At 38.0% G+C, this 19,536-nt stretch overlaps 1 protein-coding gene across 5 annotated transcripts; it reads right to left on the minus strand.

The window, feature by feature from the left end:
* Positions 1 to 977: 977 nt before the first annotated feature.
* COQ3 (coenzyme Q3, methyltransferase) lies at positions 978 to 18,580 on the minus strand (the record flags this gene model as incomplete). 5 transcript variants are annotated; one of them, XM_081139509.1, is made up of 8 exons in its annotated part: positions 978 to 4,676; positions 5,766 to 5,925; positions 8,430 to 8,672; positions 10,197 to 10,296; positions 12,194 to 12,346; positions 13,352 to 13,478; positions 15,895 to 15,924; positions 18,446 to 18,554. In XM_081139509.1, the coding sequence occupies 8 exons, from the start codon at positions 18,552 to 18,554 to the stop codon at positions 4,465 to 4,467; spliced, it is 1,134 nt and encodes a 377-aa protein (XP_080995635.1). In that variant the 3' UTR covers positions 978 to 4,464. The 5 variants fall into 5 exon arrangements, with proteins under 5 accessions (XP_080995635.1, XP_080995634.1, XP_080995631.1 ...); XM_081139508.1 differs by lacking the exon at positions 18,446 to 18,554 and adding an exon at positions 17,924 to 17,938; XM_081139505.1 differs by lacking the exon at positions 15,895 to 15,924 and having other exon boundaries at positions 18,446 to 18,580.
* Positions 18,581 to 19,536: the final 956 nt, after the last annotated feature.

The raw sequence follows: 19,536 nt of genomic DNA on the forward strand, positions 1-19,536 counted from the left end.
GTATTTTGAAATCATTGTCTTATAATAAACTTTTATGACAGAGAAAAACATAAAATAAAGTCAGCGATATGTTTTTATGAGTTCAAATTCTTTAAACATTGCATGAATCTGAGGAGTACTCCAGACTGGCCTTCCAGCATCTCACCTTGACAAAACTAAGTCTAAAAACAGAATCCCAGAATGCCTCTCCAATTCAATATCGAAAGAATGACCAAAAAGAAACAAGTTAAATCATGTCCCAGTTTTTGCTTTTCACAGCTTTTGACAGCCTTCGTGGTAACTTTTACAAAATATAGGCAGAAGATAGAGGGACCATATTTTTCTTTTCCTGACATACTCTGTCAAGTAAAGACTTTATTTCCCCACAGCAGTATTTTAGTGCAGTAATTTTTAACCTTTGTGGGGGGAGGGGGGTCATGAACCCTTTTGAAACTCTGATGAAAACTATGGGACAGTCTCAGCAGAAAAACACACACAATTTTGCTCCCTATTTCTGGGGAGTTCCTGTAACCTTGGAAGCCTTTCTGCGCACCTCAGATACAGAGCCTGCTTTAGAGTCAGGAAAGGCCAGTGGAGGTCTTGCGTGTTGTCAGTTAGCTCTGCGTCCGTTAGGTCCTGTCTGCCAACAGGAAACAAGGGTTCAAAGCCAGCAAAGTGGAGACACCTGGGGTCCATATTGACCGTGTAACTCTCCACCCCCGTTCTCAGCTCTTCCCACATCATCTTGAGAACATACCCTTTTCTTTGGGTCCAGCTGGTGCCTTTTAGCTTCTAGACAGTGGATCATTTATAAGGGTTGCATCCTTTTATTGCTGGAATACAAGAGGTTTATTGATCTCACAATAAATTCCTTTGCTTGAATTTCATGCAAACCGTCAGTGGCAGGATGTTTTTTGTTTCGTTTTGTTTTTTGACACAGAGGTTTGAATGTAGTTTGATTCCTATTAATAATAGTCAAATAAGAATTAACTCCAATGTCACTCCAATAAGTTTAATAAAAAATAATATTCAAATAAGAATCTCTCTTCTAATAAAGTCACATTGTAAGTTAATATAAGCAATTGTGCGTGACTGTACTAACATTTGGTCTTGTTTCCATCATTATTTCTACATTGACATTTTCTTAGGATTCTTAAATTTTTAGACCTACTTTTGTAAGCCTATAATGATGCAAATATTTTATGGAATTGCAGAAATCTCACCAGTCCAGGTTTAAAAAATTTCCAGTAAGCATGGCTTGACCCTGGTTAGAGCAGTATCTCTAAATCTACTTGATTCTCTCAGTGCTGTTTGTGTTCCAGGTCAGGAGTGGCTCAGAAGTCCTCGTAAGTGTTCCTAGCACACATCAAAGACATTTCAAACACTGTCAACATTTTTTTACGTTTTTGCTTGACTATTTTTGATGTGTAGTATTTTAACTCAATACTTTTTAATTTATCATTAACACAATATTATAAACTATAACATAGAAAGAGTATAATTTTTTTCATGGTATTTAAAACTAAGTTGCAATAAGTAGCATGCAGCCTTTTTTTGTTTGTTTTTAAATATTTCTTTCATGATTTCAGAGAGCAAGGGAGAGAGTTGAAACATCAATGATGAGAGAGCCATTGATTGGCTGCCTCCTGCATGCCCCATACCGAGGATTGAGCCCGCAACCTGGGCATGTGCCCTGACCGGGAATCGAACCTCGATCTCCTGGATCCTAGGTTGATGCTCAACCGCTGAGCCACGCCCGGCCGGGCAGCACGCAGCTGTTTTAAACATAGAAGGGCAATGAAGCTCTAAGAGAACTGAAGCAAAGAGCTCAGACTCCAGACTTCCTGAAGCTCTGTTTGCTTTTGGAGATGCTACCTTGCAAACTGACAATTCAAATATGTGATAATAATCTAGTGGTGTGTGGTTATGCTACTACTATTGTTACCAGAGAACTGAACTTCTATGTTGCTCATGGGAGGGGGTGGCTCTTGCGATATCTCCAGAAAAAGAATTTTTTAAGATTGACAAGGGAGATGAATGGTTTTTATTGGTGTGGAATTATATTTCTTGGGTTGCAAGTCCCATGCTCCTTAACCCAGTCTTGAAAGAGGTACGGCTGGAGGTTCAGCAAAGCCAAAAGCAAGGCCAGTGTCCAGAGCTTCCATTCCATGTTGCAGCTGGGTCCAGGTCAGCATCCAGGCTAATTAAAGTCCATTAGTCCATTGTGTGGAGCCCATACAGCTGTGGGCCACATGGGCAAAAGCCAGGGAATGCACCCCCTGCAACAGGAAAGCCAGGAGGACCAGAGGGCCAAAGGCCAAGAGCCAAGAGAACATGCTCCTTTGTCTAGGAGTTTAAATATTCAGGTTTCTTGCCCTTGCAGGGCCACGCCCATCCCATGTGTGACCGACAACAGGCACCTTCCCATGGCACTCAGATCTTACTGGGTATGTGTCCAAATTGCTTTTGTCCAGTCCCTTCTCCCATAGATCAGCAGGGAACAGACTTGGAGAGTGTTAAATTAGCAAAGTTGTATAAATGGCATGCCTATATTATCTAGTCTTCCCTTTACTCCTTTCCTGTTACATAATAACCGGATCTTTACAATGGTGTCACTATGCCCATATGAAGCCATAGACACCAGGTACAAGTATAAAAGTGGTGAAGTGCACAGGATCAGGAATCAGATTGATGGGGTTCAGGTCCAGGTAGCATTGATGGAAAAAATAAGGGGGAAATGAGAATAGTTGGATAAAGACAGATAGAATAAATACTTTTCAGAACTTAAAGAAAAGCTGTATTTATATAGGTTAAAGTGTCAAAGTTATAAATGACAAAGACAGACTGAGGAACTGTCCCAAATTAAAGGACACTAAGAAGACATGGCAATTTAATGCAATGTGGAATCTTGTTTCCAAAAAAAAGACCCCAGGAGGACAATTAACAATTTCAAATAAGGTTTGTAGATTAGATTAGTATGTTGTATCAAAGTAAATTTTCTGGTTTTATCACTGTATTGTAGTTAAGATGTTAACATTTGGGGAAGATGAGTGAAGTATGGGAACCCTCTGGATTACTTTTGGAATGGTTTTTGTAAGTCTGAAATTATTTTATAATTATCTTATAAAGTTTAAAGTAATGAAAAAGACCTGTAAAGAACTGTTCTATTACTGAATCACCCTGAATTTTTAGCACTTAATAAATACTTTTAATAACGGCAAGTAGGAGCTCTCTTTCTATAATAAATGCACTTTGTTTGGGGAACTGCTTTTTTATCAGTTCCATTGCTTGTTTCTTGGATTAATCTTTAATACCAACATTTTTTTTCCAACAGCTAGAATGAGGAGGCTTTTCTTCGGGAATAAAACTACCAGAATTCAGACTCAGAATCAAACTTTTAAATGCAGGCCAACAGGAACTCCTAATTTTTAGTGTCCTAATTCAACATTAGCAACTAAAGTTAAACTTTCTCTCTTAATTCTTTAAATTTCAGTTTCCTCTCCTGAAATGCTACTGAGAACAAGAAAATGATAAGCTAAGATGGCTGGTAAGTGTTTGCCTGAGAAGCCAAATCCAACAAACATTGACAAAGGAATACGGAAAACATATCTACTTGAAAGTGAAAAAAGGCTCTAAAGTAAAAGCTACCCTTCCACCTGGGTCCTGTGCATTCAATCCATGTTTTCTCATCTGGCCAACACCCCCTATGAATGTCCTTACAGTGCAACAGACTTCAGAAAAGCCAGACTGATACGTCAAGAGGCAAAAATGTATTTTAGTCAGTCCCTTTCATTATAAAAATTAGTTGAAAAAGGATATTTCCATAACTGGATTTTCAAATTGAGTTTAAAAAATCCTTTCTACTTAAAAAAAAGGGGGGGGCACCATAACACATTTATGGAACAAGAAAGAGAAGTATGTCAGCGTGATCTGAACTTCTGGATTTTACTGTTAAATCCAAATCCAGCGCATACTTAACAATCCACTTGCTTCCCAACAAATTAAAATTTAAAGGAAAAAATATATTTTATCTACCCAAATATAAGTGGTATAAAATTAGCTTGGTTTTCATCAGTCTGAAGCATAACTGTCTTTAACTAAAACCAAATAGAGAACACAGATAATACAGATTCCTTTAAATTAAACACATTATAGCACATATGTATGTGCATACATGCTAGGAAAAAATATATATATATATATATAATCAGTAATATGGAGTGACATATGCATACCCTATTTATATAACAAAGGCTGAACAATCTAAACACCTAAATCACACAAAACCTGAACAAAACTTTTTATCCATAGAATAATCCCTTGAAAGTAGCTAGTAGATGAAACAACAACTTTTATTCAAGGTTTTTAGCCCTGTTTAAAAACTTTCTTTTCTTCATGATCCTCTCTCAAAAATTAAATTGTATATTTTCTGTATTTACAAAACATCAGGCTTCCAAGCCATATTCCCACAGTCCTTAGAAACATTCATTTCTTCAGCTGGTCGTGCACAGCTGGGTCGGTAGAGGCTTGAGCTTGGAGCTCTTCTGTGTCCCCCTTTAAAACAAACTCAGCAGGCACCAGGGGCTCCTGCTTCACAGCATGGGCTGCGTAGTTAAGGCTGGTATTTCCACTCCAATGCCAATAACCTGAGAAGGGGTTGTAGATCATTCCCGCCACAGTCTGAACTGACAGACCATCTGAAAAACATATCACAAAGAGTAGATTTAATAAATATTTACCTTCCCAAGCGTCAAGAGTCTCATGTAACTCTCCATGTTAAAAAAGGATTCCTAACTCAGCGGGCAAAAATACTTCATAACCATGTGCTGATCATTCTTTACTGCAGCACTGAACGTAAACTCTAAAGCCATCTGCTTGGGTTCAAATCCCAGCTCTGGCACCTATTAAATGACCCTAGGCAAGTCACTTCACTTTTCTGAATGTCAGTTTTCTCACATGGACAGAACATATATCAGAGTTGTCAGAATTAGATGAGATATGTGTATAAAGTAGTACAGTGCTTGGAATTTGGTAAGTACTCAATAAACATTAGCTTTTTTTAGAAAATACATACCTGCCAACAAGTGATTGTTCCTATTAAGCATCTATAAAATATTTTCTCTACTCTATTTTCAACAAGGTTACCTGCAGAAATCTTTAGAACTTACTACATTGAGTTGGACTGGTAATATTCCAAGTAAAATCAAGTTTATTGATACACTGTCTTATGAACAAAAAGCACGAACAAACATGAGCCTAAGTACTTAACAGGAATACCAAATATCAAATAAATGAACTGATAAATGTTATTACTTGACAGGAGTCCAACACATAAATTCAATGTTCATGATGAGTAATAAAGCAGAACTAGGCACTGCCGTAAGTACAAAAAGGAGACATAGTTTTGACTTCAAGGAGGTTATAGGCCAGAGAGGGGCTTAAAAACACCAAAATAACCATAATATAAGGCATGCTATAAGTAGCATAAAATACATAAAACTTGACAAGAAAGTTCAAAATATATGGGGGAATCAGGAAAAATAACGTGTACAATAAGCTGATACAAGGAGGGCCGCCACAGGACATTTGTACCTCATCCTTAGAGAGAAGTGGCATCTAATACTTAATCCTAACTTCAAGCAGTTTATGATCTAGTTGAGGAGTTGAAATCAACATCCAAAGGACTGTGTCCTACTTAATTAAGTACTAGGCTGTGTGATTAGTAATTATAAGTACATTAAAAGTTCAGCTAGGCCTTGAAAATTGAAAAACTCCTTAATACTTACTTGATTCCAGAATGCTCTCTAGCTTTTCAGGTGAAACAAACTTCTCCCAGGTATGAGTACCTTTTGGTACAATACCTGCGATTTGCTCTGAAAAAACAATTCCCAAGGCATAGGATAGCTGTGTTTTGTTGATTGTAGTAATAAATAAAGAACCACTGGGCTAAAAAAATATATGAATAAAAGTAAAATTTTAAATGTAAGGAGCATCAGTTAGGTAAAGGCTTGGCTTCCCCCACCCTCCTTCCTTCCAAATAATTTAAATGCAGTTAAGATACATAAGTATGAATAAAATATAATTTACCAAAATAGTATTTTTTTCTCTTGGGAAATTCATGACTAAAGGCAGTCCACTACCAATGCACTCAATGAGTTTATGCAACAGTGCTTACAACGCTTAAAACTGTACATTACTGTGACATATGTTTATATTATACACATCACTTTGTACATATCAAATACTTTATAATAAAAATAAATACATGAGATCAGGCTGCACTTTCTGTTACACGTCCACATTTATCTTTTAACGTGTGTCAACACTGCTTTCTCTTCGGGTGGGGAGTCTAACTTGTTTGTACAGTGTACAGCTCCACATCTTGTGCAGGTGAGCAACTCCAGTGGCTGGTCTTTGACAAAAGCATTAATGATTGAGGTTTGAAAATTTTTTGTTTTGATTTTATTTCATTAGTATTAAGCAGCAATTTTCAACTGGTGTGCCATAAGAACTTTTAAAACACGCAATACCTGACTATTTAATCAGGGGCACTGACATCTTTCCCCTTAGACTATAAAATAGAAAAATGACAACAGCCAACACAACAGTAGCCATCTGATGTTAATGAATCAAAATTATATCTATTTTTTTTTTTTGTCAGACCAGTAAAAAATATAGTTTCTGGTGGGGTGCAGAATTTTGGTAATTAGTTTATGTGTGCCATGAGACGCAAAAGGTTGAAATCACAGGTATAAAGAAAATGAAGAGCCTGGCCGGGCGTGGCTCAGCGGTTGAGCGTCAACCTAGGATCCAGGCGATCGGGGTTCGATTCCCGGTCAGGGCACATGCCCAGGTTGTGGGCTTGATCAATGACTCTCTCATCATTGATGTTTCTATCTCTCTCTCCCTCTCCTTTCCTCCCTCTGAAATCAATAAAGATACATTTAAAAAAAAAAAAGAAAATGAAGAGACTGAGATAAGCACTTCAGATAAATACAAGCCATTTATGAAACTGTTCAGTCTGCCATTCCTTAGTGACTATATTTATAGTGTTTCCTATATTTATTCCCACAAATAGCAAGGACATTAGCACCTCCTTCGTCTTTTACACATTGCCATTAGCCTGGTGAGGACGAAATGCCAAAGAGTCTCGAGGAAATAATCACATCACTACTACAGGGTGGGGCAAAAGTGGGCTTACAGTCTTTGGTATGCAAAACAGAGCTTACTCTTGTATTATTCTTTATTAATTATTGTATTATTTTTCATACCAACAATTGTAAGCCCACTTTTGCCCCACTGAGAGAGAAAATATATAGCAAATACCACCCCAAACCAAAAACAGAAAAAAGAAGGCCCCGAAATATTGCCCAGTACACTTAAATGAAAAAACTGAAATATCAAACACTATTTCATCACACATTGTAACTTTTCTCTGTATAACTCCAGTATTCTAAAATATCTTCTTAAGAATCACTTATGTGTCAATTTTATCTTAATAGAGCTAGGGGAAAAAACTGTTAAAAGTAGGAGAAACTGGGTGAAGTGTATATGCAAACACTACTATTTTTGCAACTCTTCCATAAATCTAAAATTATTTTTAAAAAATTTTTTTAAAAAGCTCCATTTAGGTAAGTGCTAATCATTGCATTCTTTTAGCTCTTGACCTTAGGGTGTTACCTCTTGAATTCATAAGCAACAGAGCCAATATAGTAATAATAATAGTAATAATAATAATTATACTTTAGGGGGATTTATTAAAAGAAAATTTGGAATCACTTTCAGAGGACAAAGTCTGTGGCCAATGATAAGAGATGATAATGTAATGGGAAACACCAGACTTGGAGTCAAAGGATGTAGCTTCAAACCCCACTTTAGTACCTAGTGACCTTTGACTTAAAGACCAAGTGACCTTTGACATCTCCCAAATTCTGATCTTCATTGGTCAAAGGAGGTCACAACAATGCCCTCCTTACCTTCCAAACCGGGCTGTAGGTCAGATCAAGTGAGATCATATGCATGAAGTATTCTTTTAAAAGCTGAAAACTTTTATACATATCACATAGGACTAACAAATAATTTTAAGTCAGTTTATGCTAATAATGAGTATTGATTTTTAAATATTAATTCAAACCAATTTCTTACTAATTGTCATTCAGTGTCTATTAGGTATTTAATCTAGACTATACCAATAGAAAAATACCACTCTAAATCTATTGGTTGTATTATAATGTTCGGCACCAACATTTTTTAAGCTCCCTGAACCTCAAGACACTGGATCTGGAAAACCCCAGTACTGAGGGCAAGCTGAGAGGCAGAAGTAATCTCCAGCAGAGATGCTGCCCCCCGGTCCTGGCTCCCTGGTTTCAAGTATTATGAAGCATTTATTGCTATGGAGACATACACACATTGAAAAGAGAAGTCAAACAAGTGAACTCTGTAAGTCTTACTTTCAGCACTTGACAGCAGCACTGTATGAACGTTTCCAGGTCCACCACGTGTTCTACGACTTCAGAAGCTACGACAGCATCAAACATCTCTGCAGTCTCTCCCACGATCTCTTCCAGGGAACACGCTCTGTACTCCACCCTCTGAGCCAGGACTGGGTCGAATGACTTATGGCGCTGTGCTGCCTTAATGTTCTCATCCACAGGGTCAATTCCAATCACCGAGGCCCCCAGCCGCCCTAAAGGCTGGCGGGATTGAAAGAACATTACTCTCAGGAACAAAATAGAACAACGTTAGCAACAAAAAACTTATAAAAAAGGCAACAAGGTTAAGCATGAGGGGTTAGTTACTGGAGATCATTTATGGGAACATGGAAGTTTATTATACCATTTTCTCTAGTTTGCACACATTTGAAAATTTCCGTAATAAAAAGCTTAAAAGTGAGAAAAATAATCACAATAAAACTCATCAGAACTGCTTGAGAATAGTGAAAAAATTGTCTGTATTTTCTAGGTACATCTAACATGTACATAGTACAGTATTGACATATTTAAAGTGCACTAAATGTAACATATTGTAAAAACAGTAAAATTATCTTACTCAAATTATCAATTTTTTCTTGATAGCTTTTCCCACGAATGACGAGAAATGATTTTTCATAGCTAAGTCTTCTTTCAACTTTTATATTCAATCACTTCCAATGACATGCTCAAGTTTTTAAAAACAGCCTTACTATTTATCAAACCTTGCATAAAGCCTGACCGGTGTGGCTCAGTGGTTGAGCATCTACCTGTGATCCAGGAAATCCCAGTTTGATTCCCGGTCAGGGCACATGCCTGGGTTTCAGGCTTGATCCCCAGTAGGGGACGTGCAGGAGACAGCTAATCAATGACTCTCTCATCATTGATGTTTCTATCTCTCTCTCTCTCTCTCATTCTCCCTTCCTCTCTCTGAAATCAATAGGGGTATATTAAAAAAAAACAACAACAACTTGCATAGCATTTATTTTACAACTCTTCAGTCAGTAACTTAAAAGTATAAAGCAAATTATTTTAACTTTAGAGACATAAAATCTGCAATAATACACCAAGAAGATTGTAGAACACATACAGTAAAATCTCACTCATCTATAATTTGATATACCACCTATTCTTGATTCTAAGGGATGTATTTTCACATATTTTACATTTCCTGAAATTTTATAATTGATGTTAGAGAGACCAGTCCACTGCCATATGAAGAACATGTTTTCTGTGCATGTGGAACCAGCTATTCATCAAAGGCCTCTGTTAGGCTCCCTCTCAACTTGCTAGAAGGGGCCTTGACAGATTATATTCCATTGAACCTTCACTTACATTTATATCCTAACCTGTGGCTTAAAATATCTCTCAGAGACCAGATTATGAGGCAGAATTGAAAGAGAAAGTTATTGTGTTGACAGAAGAATACAAAATAAAGCTGCAGAGTATAAATTTACTGTAAGCTAAAGCAAATCTTCAGAAAGAGATTTGTCTTCCAGGAGACAACAAAATTTCCAAAGCTATTCAATAACCAGTGCCTCATTCAGTGTTAAAAAAATAAAGAAATAAATAATCCCTCACTATAATTTTCTGAACTTTTTATATTTTTAAAGAAAATATATTACTTTCATAATAATAAAAATATTAAAAACAGGCATTTTTTAAATAAACCATATGAGGCATAAGTCTACTTCTTAAATTTATTTTTTTCCCCAGTAAAAAATGGCAGGAAAGTTGTAAATCACTTACTTCAGTTAACAATCCACCACCACAGCCAACATCAAGAATCTTCATCCCAGACAAAGGCTTTCCTGGCTGGTGATTAGCAATTGTTTTTAAAAGATTGTCTCTTTTTAAAAAATTCAAAACATATTAAAAATTATTGATTTTTATCAATTAAGTCTTAAAAGTATACAATTTCAATGAAATATTAAACTCTCACTTTAAAATGGAGTATTGGATTTTTGGGTAAACAGGACTTTTATTTTCAGCATTAAATAACTATGTTTAATTTATAAGATATGTTTAATAATCAAAAGCAGGAGGTTTGAAGTAAAGCTCTTAAAATAACCTAGCAATAATTAAGACTTAATTGTTAGTCATAATCTAAAGAAAAACTTTAAAAATAATCTAGTTTAGATTAACCAAATTTATTTGCTTGAGATATCATGTCACCTATTAGCTACATTGTCAGTACTTGCTATACCCATTTCATGTCTGCAACAAGTAGGTTATTTTACAGGGTTTAGAAGCAGCAGATTGGAAACTTGTATTTTCAGAATTTGCTTATATTCCCTTCTAAATTGGGTCATTTTTAATTTTCTAAGTTAGTGGTATTTTTATGACCATGTAAACAGGCATCCGAATCAGGTAAACTTAATTCTAAGAAAATCATAGAAATACTTTACCACATATGCAAACATACGTGCACACACACCCACTCACACACACACACACACACTCTCTCACACACACCAAACTTTTGTGTTATAGATAACAAGGATATCTTAGGATATCTTTTATTGCTATTAAAATTAATTGACTTCTAAGAATAGCCTAGATGGTGGTTAAGTAGATAACTTCAGAATGTTATAACATATAGAAAGGACTTTCTCATGAAATCCAATCCATTCTTCACACATCAGCCAAAATAACTACTTTACACCATAATTTTGGTCATATTGTTCCCCTTCAATGGCTTCTAATTATGCTTAGAATAAAATGTAAACTTCTAACCATAACCTGCACTGCCCTGGGTGATCTATTTTAGAGTAGTCTAAATGAAGGTGTCATGGTAGTTTGAATAGAGTAGTTCCCTAGCTGAGAGTATAAAAGAATTATCTGGAAGGTTTGCTAAAAACGCAGTCCGATGACCTCTCTCCCCTAAAGCAGTAGGTCCAGCATTTCTAACAAATTCCCAGGTGACACTGATGTTGCCAGTCCAGGGCCTACACCTCGAGAACCACTGATCTAACGTAAAGAATGACATTTCGCTTTTCTCTGCCTTAGTGTTTCAGTGATCCACACATTCAGTGATAATAAAAAGGTGCCAATATTTTCCTTTGTGCTGCATTGATTCTGGATGAACTAGCCAAAACCAATCAGGAAGTGCCTTGAGGGCAGTCTGAGTTTGATATTCTGTGTCTATTACAGTGCCATGCCCATGCCAGGGTCTCAAAAATGTTCAATGAACAAATAAATGAACAAACACAAGAACGGATGAACAATTTGATCAATGGAGTCTAATGAACTCTTGCCTTGACCTCTGAAGCAAACTATACGTTCCTGAAGTACATGGACTGTGTTTCGAACGATGAATGTCTTAGTAGCTTTTGGTGTCTAGCCCCAAGCTCTGTACAAAGTAAGTTCTCAATAAATATTTGTTGAATGGAACTATCTCAATAGTATTCCCTTTATCAGGACTGCCTAAAGGTCAAAGTTGCTGTAAAATCACCTTGATGCCATAGAACCCTAGTTCCTTTTCCTAAGGGTTTAATTCTAATTAACCAGATAATGTCCAAAAATGCTTCAAGTTAATTTACAAAAGCAGCCTAGAACTTGGATGTTATTTAAAAATTAATGGTTTCAAACAATAGACATTGAAGAGAATCTCCCTAATTTCTAAAGTGAACTTAAAATACAACATTTTGAACCTAGATATAATCCAAGAGAAAAATGAACTGAAAAGAAGATGAATTATTAAAACAACTTGCATTTTAAAAGACTTAGAATTTCTGGAACATTACCTAATAAATGGCACCCTTAGGTCATTCATAGAATGAAGAGGTGCATATACTCCTTGCTCATCCCACCACTTGTGAGCCAGGGCCAGGAAGTTTTTTACCTCATTGCTGTCTACAGTGGTTTGAGAAGTACTGTACAGTCTTGTCCAAGGGTATCTAAGGGGTAGACATGAAAAGCCAGACAAAAACTGCTGGTTTTAAAAATGTAACATGAATATATTATGTAGAAAGATATTCTAGTTTACAATTTACTAGATTCTAAGTACATGTATTGCTCATTTTTGATGCATCAAAACCAATTTTCCTAATAATCTCACTGCTTGTAAGTACATTTTATTCACAGATGAAACAATGAATTTGCTTTCAAAGTAAGTAACAATAAAAATGAAGTAACAATAAAAATGAAACAGCCTTCTGAGTCACATTTAATAATATTAACAGTAGCAGTAGTGGTAGCAGTAACTGTTTATTGAGCACTTACTAAACGCCGTGACTATTTAAGAACTTGACATATGTCATATGTCATCTCATTTAATCTTCCCGGCAACTTTAAAGGCAGGTACGTACTACTATCTCTATTACACTGATAAGAAAAGGGAAGCGCAGAGAGATTAAGTGGTGGAGTCAGGATTGGAACCCAGGTGCCCCTACCTTCTTTCCCCCATTCCTGCTCTCCTCCGCATCCAAGCTCCCTTGCCTCTTGTTGGAATCACCACCCCAGCCTTCTGAGTAGCCCGCCTGCTTCCATTACTTTGATTCAATCTCACTACCTAAAATATATACTTACTCATTTTATCATACTATTTGTGTTACACCCAAATCATTTATAATTTTAAGAACTGCATTATCTGTGTCCTGCCATGAGGATATTATGAGGAAGTAAAAAGTACTTCTCCAAGTCATATAGTCCCATATTAAAAGTAAAAATAATCTTTGAATATAGATAAAGGGTATGCACTGCATACTGTATTATAATTTTTCTGTGGGTATGAAATATTCCAAACTTAAAAGTTGGTGGAAAAATAACAACAGTTAGATAAAAGTACCTTAATCAAAACACGTGAGCTATTAAATACTGACAGGGTTTATTAAACACGACCAATATAAAACTATTATTCACATAATTATGTAAACATTTGCCATGGTAGTGAATAAGCTTACCTGTAACTTTTCATTGTATCCAAGGAGGCAAAAGTCCTTCTATAGGATATGAGCCGCATGATTCTATATCTACTGAAAACCCACGGTTTAATTTGTAGAGTCCAACGGAGCTGATTCTCTAAGTAAACTGGGAGAAAAAATTAAATGTCTAGAGAAAGCACAGTATGAATCCCTAATATACAAGTATTTAAAGAAACTGTTTTATATGCCAATCTTATATTATAATTGATAAATAAAAGGCTTCTTTTCTTAATCCTGGATTTTATTCTAAAATATAAAATAAAGGTCTTGTATTCCACCATCTAACTCTAATCAGACATTTCTGAAATTGTAATTAGTAAAAATAAGTAATGTGCATGTAAAAGTTTTTTATGCCTATTTGATTCCTGGATAGGGCACATGCCCAGGTTTTGGGCTTGATCTCAGGCGGGGGGCATGTAGGAGGCAGCAGATGGATGTTCCGCTCTCACATTGATGTTTCCCTCTTTCTCCCTCTCCCTTCCTCTCTCTCTAAAAATCAACAAAAATTTTAAAAATTAGGAGATCTTCATGACTTAGGGTTAGGCTAGAGTTCTTACATCTGACACCAAAACCACAATCCTTTTTTAAAAAGTGATTAAATTGGACTTAATCAAAAATAAAAACTTTTGCTCTGAAAAAGACCCAGTTAAGAAAAGAAAAATTAGCCTGGCCAGCGTGGCTCAGTGGTGGAGCATCAACCTAGCATCCAGATCTCAGTTCGATTCCTGGTCAGGGCACATGCCCAGGTTGCGGGCTCACTCCCCAGTGGAGGGCATCCAGGAGGCAGCCGATCAACGACTCTCTGATCATTGACGTCTCTCTCTCTCTCTTTTCCTTTTTCTCTCTCAAATCAATAAGAACATACTAAAAAAAATAGTGCCCCTTCCTCGCTCTGAAATCAATAAAGATATTTTAAAAAAAGAAAGAAAAGACAAGTCACAGACTGCGAGAAAATATTTCCAAAACACATAGCCCCACAAAGGACTTATATCTGGACTACATAAGGATATTGTTTAAACTCAACAGTAAAAAACACAACTCCCATAAACATACACACACAAAACAAACAAACAAGCAATCCCATTATAAAATAGATATAAAAAGACATGAACATACATTTCATCAGAGGATATACAAATTCAAATAAGCACATGAATCAACGTTAAATATCAATAGTCATTTGAGGAATTCAAACGAAAGCCACTACATCCCTATCAACTGGCTAAACTTTAACCATCCTGATATTACCAAGTGTGGTATATCCATATTGTGAAATACTACTCAGAAATCAAAAAGAATGAACTATTGATATGCACAACAATTTGGAGAGATTTCAAGAGTATTTATGCTGAGTGCAGAACAAAAAACAATTTCAAAAGGTACATGCCGTACGGTTCCATTTATATAACACTGTTGAAGTGGCCAAGTTCTAGTAACGGAGAACAGATCAGCGATGGCCAGGGTTTAAGGCTGGGGTTAGGACCTGACTATGAAGAAGCAGTGCCTGGAAATTTCTTTTTGATTATGGAACAGTTTCGTATCCAGATTAGGGTAGCTGTACACAAATCTCTACGTGTGGTCACACACACACACACCACACACACAAAATGAGTTCATGTAAAGGTGGTAAAATCCAAATTAGACCAGGGATGGAATCTGTAATCTTGGCATATTGGGACAGTGCTCTAACCAACTGAGCTACCCAGCCAGGGCCAAAATAAAAAATTTTTTAATGAAAAAGTACAAAGGGGCTCAGTACAAAGCACCTCTCCTACCCCTGATTCTAGTTATCCAGTTTCCCTCTCTGGAGGCAACCAATGCTACCAGATGTAAGCTTCCAGAGATATTTTATATATATGTCTTTTTTGTGTATCAGTTTCTCTTATTTTATACAAAATGTAACACAGTATACACAATCTTCTGTACCTTACTTTTTCTCACCTATAAACGTATTTTAAGAGATTATTTTCATAATAGAGTATAAAGAACGTTTTTTTTTAAAGGCTGCATGATAACCCATTATATGCTTACCTCATAATTTACACAGTCCTCTATTAATGGACATTTAAGTTATTTCTAATTTTTTGCTATTCCAAAAATGGCAAGTGCATTTATTCATTAGTAATTGTCACTCACAGGTATTTAATCCCATGGTTAATAAATGAGAATTTCTAATGCTGGTTTCCCCACAGTGATAATAATTAATAGTCACCCATGCAATGTATTATCAAACATTTTTATCTTTGCGAATCTAATAGATGAAAATGGTATCTCACGGTACTGCTAATTTATCATGAACTTGTCTTTTCTTAATTTTATTGGTGTGATGGTCTGAATGTTTGTGTCCCTACCCCCGCAAATTCATAATCTAACCCCCAAGGTGATGGCACTAGATGGGGCCTTTTCGAGGTGACTGGATCACAAGGGTGGAACCCTCATGATTGGTTTAGTGGCCTTATAAAAGAGATCCCAGAGGGCAGAGCAAGAAGGCTCCATCTGTGAACCAGGAAGTGGGCGCTCACCAGACAGAATCGCGGGCTTCGTTGTCAGTACTATAAAAAATAAATTTCTGTAATTAATAAGCCAACCAGTCTGTGGTATTTTGCTACAGCAGTTCCGATGGACTAAGAAAAATGGTTATTTTTATTTATATTTTGTGTCTTGTCTTTTATCTGTACTACTACCCATCTGTACTACCTTTTTTTTTCAATATTGTATATTTTTATTGATTTTCAGAGAGAGGAAGGGAGAGATAGAGAGAGAGATAGAAACATCAATGATAAGAGAGTCGTCATTGATCGGCTGCCTCCTGCACGCCCCTAACTGGGGATCAAGCCCACAACCCGGGCATGTGCCCTGACCGGGAATCAAACCACCATCTCCTGGATTCTAGGTCAATGCTCAACTGCTGAGCTATGCCTGGCCGGGCTGTACTATCTTTTAACACCCAGTTCAAATACCATCTCTTTTATGACTGTAGGTAAGTAAATGAGATATTATTAGAGGATTATGTAAACTGTAATATACAGAGAAGGATATACATGGTATTATTATGAAACTGAGCCTTAGAGCCTTCCTGCTCCCTACTCAGTGGTGACCACTATCTCCCTCTCACCTCCCCTTACCTCCCTCTCATTTCCCCTATATCTGGCAAATTAGTATTGCCAGAATTCTCAAGGGCTTTAAAAACCACCCCACCACAACTGAGAGAAACTAATTCAGTGTGTATTAACAAATTGGATGCTACCAATTCCTTCTCTACCTTGAATCTGTGATCATTCTCGTATTTGAGATCTTAAAGAAATGAGGGGAAATTTCATTTACTTCAAAAGTCATTTATACAGCCCTGATCAGGTACCACGCTGACAGTGAACAAAGCCCCCACCCAGCCAATATCTTAGTCCAGCAATCATCATTTATTATCCGGATTACTCTAAGGCCTCACTGAGCCTAGTCTTGCCTGCCTCTGTGCCACTCTATACAACTGCCAAGTGTTCTTTCTTAAAAACAAGTCTGATTGTGTTGCTTCTTCTGTAATTCCATACTGTACTCAAAGTCAATCACAGGAGGTATATCTGGCCTTGCACGGACTTTGTCATGGCCTAAAAAGTCTCCCGTCTCACCCTTGCCACTCTCTGCCCTTATTCCCAGCCTCCATCCACACTACTTTTCAAGGAACACTTTGCAGTTTCCCAGAAACTTCCTCACAGATAGTCAAGCTGGCGCCTTTGGCCACTCCAACGGCTTCTAAAGCTGGCCAGCTCCTTCAGGACAGCTCCATAAATGCCTTTAAGAGGACTCCCTGATCCCAAATATGTATGAGGTGCTCCTCTGTGTTCACTCCCAATATTTGGAAATATTTATATTGGATTTTTTTTCTGAATTTCTGATGATAAAAAACATGTTTACTGAAAAAAATTCCAAAAAGTATATAAAGAGTGATAGGTCACCAACTCCACCACAGCTAGTTCACTGCTAAAATGTTTATGCATTTGAGATTTGAGATTTTAAAGGAATGAGGGGATTCGCCCTCGTATCTCCGTCTATATAGCTCTAAGTTCATAATACACACGGGTTTGTAACACTTTCTTAACACTATACCCTAATCATTTTTCATTTTCCCAGATGGATACTCACTGACTGAAATCCTCACCCGAGCATATGTTTTTATTGATTTTAGAGAGAGAGGAAGGGGAGGGAGGAGAACCATGGCTGTGAGAGAGAAACATGCACCCATTTCCTCCCACAGGCGCCCGCACTCGGGGCTGCACCCCGGAACCCCGACCTCGGCGCGCGCCCTGCGGGGATGCACCCACCGCCTCTGCCTGCACCGACCAGCTCCGGCCCTCCGCGGCGACACCGCCCTTCACGCGGCGGGAGCCGCCTGACCCTGCGGGTGGGCCGTGAGGGCTCCTTTCTTTTGCTCATTACATCCTAATCCTAGTTGTAGCCTAACATTTTTTAGAGACCCGTGAGCTATCATTCATTTTAAAATCCCCAGTGCCTGGCAACAGTATTTATTAAAGGGTTTCATTAAAGGATGAACTTAACTTTCTGGTTAACTGCAAATAAACTGTCTTCTACGAACATAGAGGACAGTGCGTTATTTTCATAACCTCTGCAAATACAGTCTGAGTTAACCTATTAATCAAAACGTGGTACCGCTGCCTTAAATTCTCCCTGAAAAGAGGCAAGACAAACGCCAACAAGGCACAAACAGCGTTATTGAGGACGCAGCGCCGCGGCCCCTTCCCGCCGCGGCACAGGAAGGACGCGCGCGACCTTGAGACTCCCGCGGCGCCGAGCCGTCGCCGGCTCCCAAGGAAGGGACTCCACCAAATTGAGACAAAAGTCACCGGACCGACGGCGGAGGCCCGCGGGCGGCGCTCATCGCCAGGGCCGGCCCTCAGCGCCTTCTCCAGCGGCCGGGAGGGGGGAGCCGGCGAGCGCCGGCCGGAAGGCAGGGTCTCGCCCCGTCCCGCGCGGAGCCCGGCGGCGCCGCAGCCCTCTGCCGCGCCTGCGCACAGCAGCCGGCCCGCACGGTGGGCTGCGCCCGGGGACCGCCACACATACCCGCGGTGGTGGCGAAGCGAGCACAGTCAGCTCGTGTACCCCGGCTCCTAGGCGTAAGCACTTCCAAAGAACGGCTCCCGCAGGAGCGCAGCTTGCGGGCCACCCACATCGCGACAGAAAGGTTCCACCTCTTTTCCGGTCCCTCCGCTAAAAGATCCCCAACAGAAAGGTTCCGAGATCCACTCTCGCGTGTTCAGGAGTCAACCTGATCACGGTTGCACTACTAGTGGGTGTTATATAAATATATATGGCATAGTTATTCTTCACCCTCAACATGTGTCAAATTGTGTATGCAATTAAACTATATAATGCTCCTATTATCATAAATGAACTTAAAAGATCCTATTATGCCTATCCCTATGACCTCATGGCCAACGTAGCCATCATGCTACCGCTTCGTGCAATGTGACCTAGCTTTTCTTTGTAGCTCTATTTCTATTTAACAGATGTCTCCTAGGGCATTTATACCCGTTAGACACTTAGAATCATAAAAGCATGGGAGCACTTCTCTAAAGGAAGAATTGTATCCACTTTCAAAGTACTCAAAAGTCAGAGGGCCAGAAGTCTAAATTTTCTGCAAGTGATCTGATAATATATTCTGGACAGGGCATATATTACATAGCAGAAAACTGTTAATTACTCAGGCTAGGCAAACTTCATTTAGAGCAAGAATGGTGAGTTGTCACATTTAACCACTAAATGTATAAAAGCCTTCCCTTGGGTAAGAACAATAAATTCCCAACATTAAAGGTAAAAAAAAATCATTGTACATTTTCAAGAGTCAGATTGGTAAAGGGTTCTTTGAATTAGCGAAATTTACATAGCTCAGTAATGTTCTTTCACTTATGGCTTCTTAGTAAAATATTGACCTCCTCTTAAGAGTGGATGTGGACTTCAGTCTTCTCTTTAGAACTTCTCTCTCAAGATGGCAGAAAGCTCTGCTTAAAAGATGGTTTTGCATGTTATATTTGTTGGAGTAACAGATCCAAGAAAAAAAAGGAAAGTGCAAATATGATTGAATAAAGTTCTAAGAGCTTTATTTAAATGTACTTTTCTTTGAATGTACCATCTCACTGAGTTTCAGAGCCTTC

The sequence above is a fragment of the Miniopterus schreibersii genome (genome assembly GCF_964146895.1).
Source record: "Miniopterus schreibersii genome assembly, chromosome: 6".
Taxonomy (NCBI): domain Eukaryota; kingdom Metazoa; phylum Chordata; class Mammalia; order Chiroptera; family Miniopteridae; genus Miniopterus; species Miniopterus schreibersii.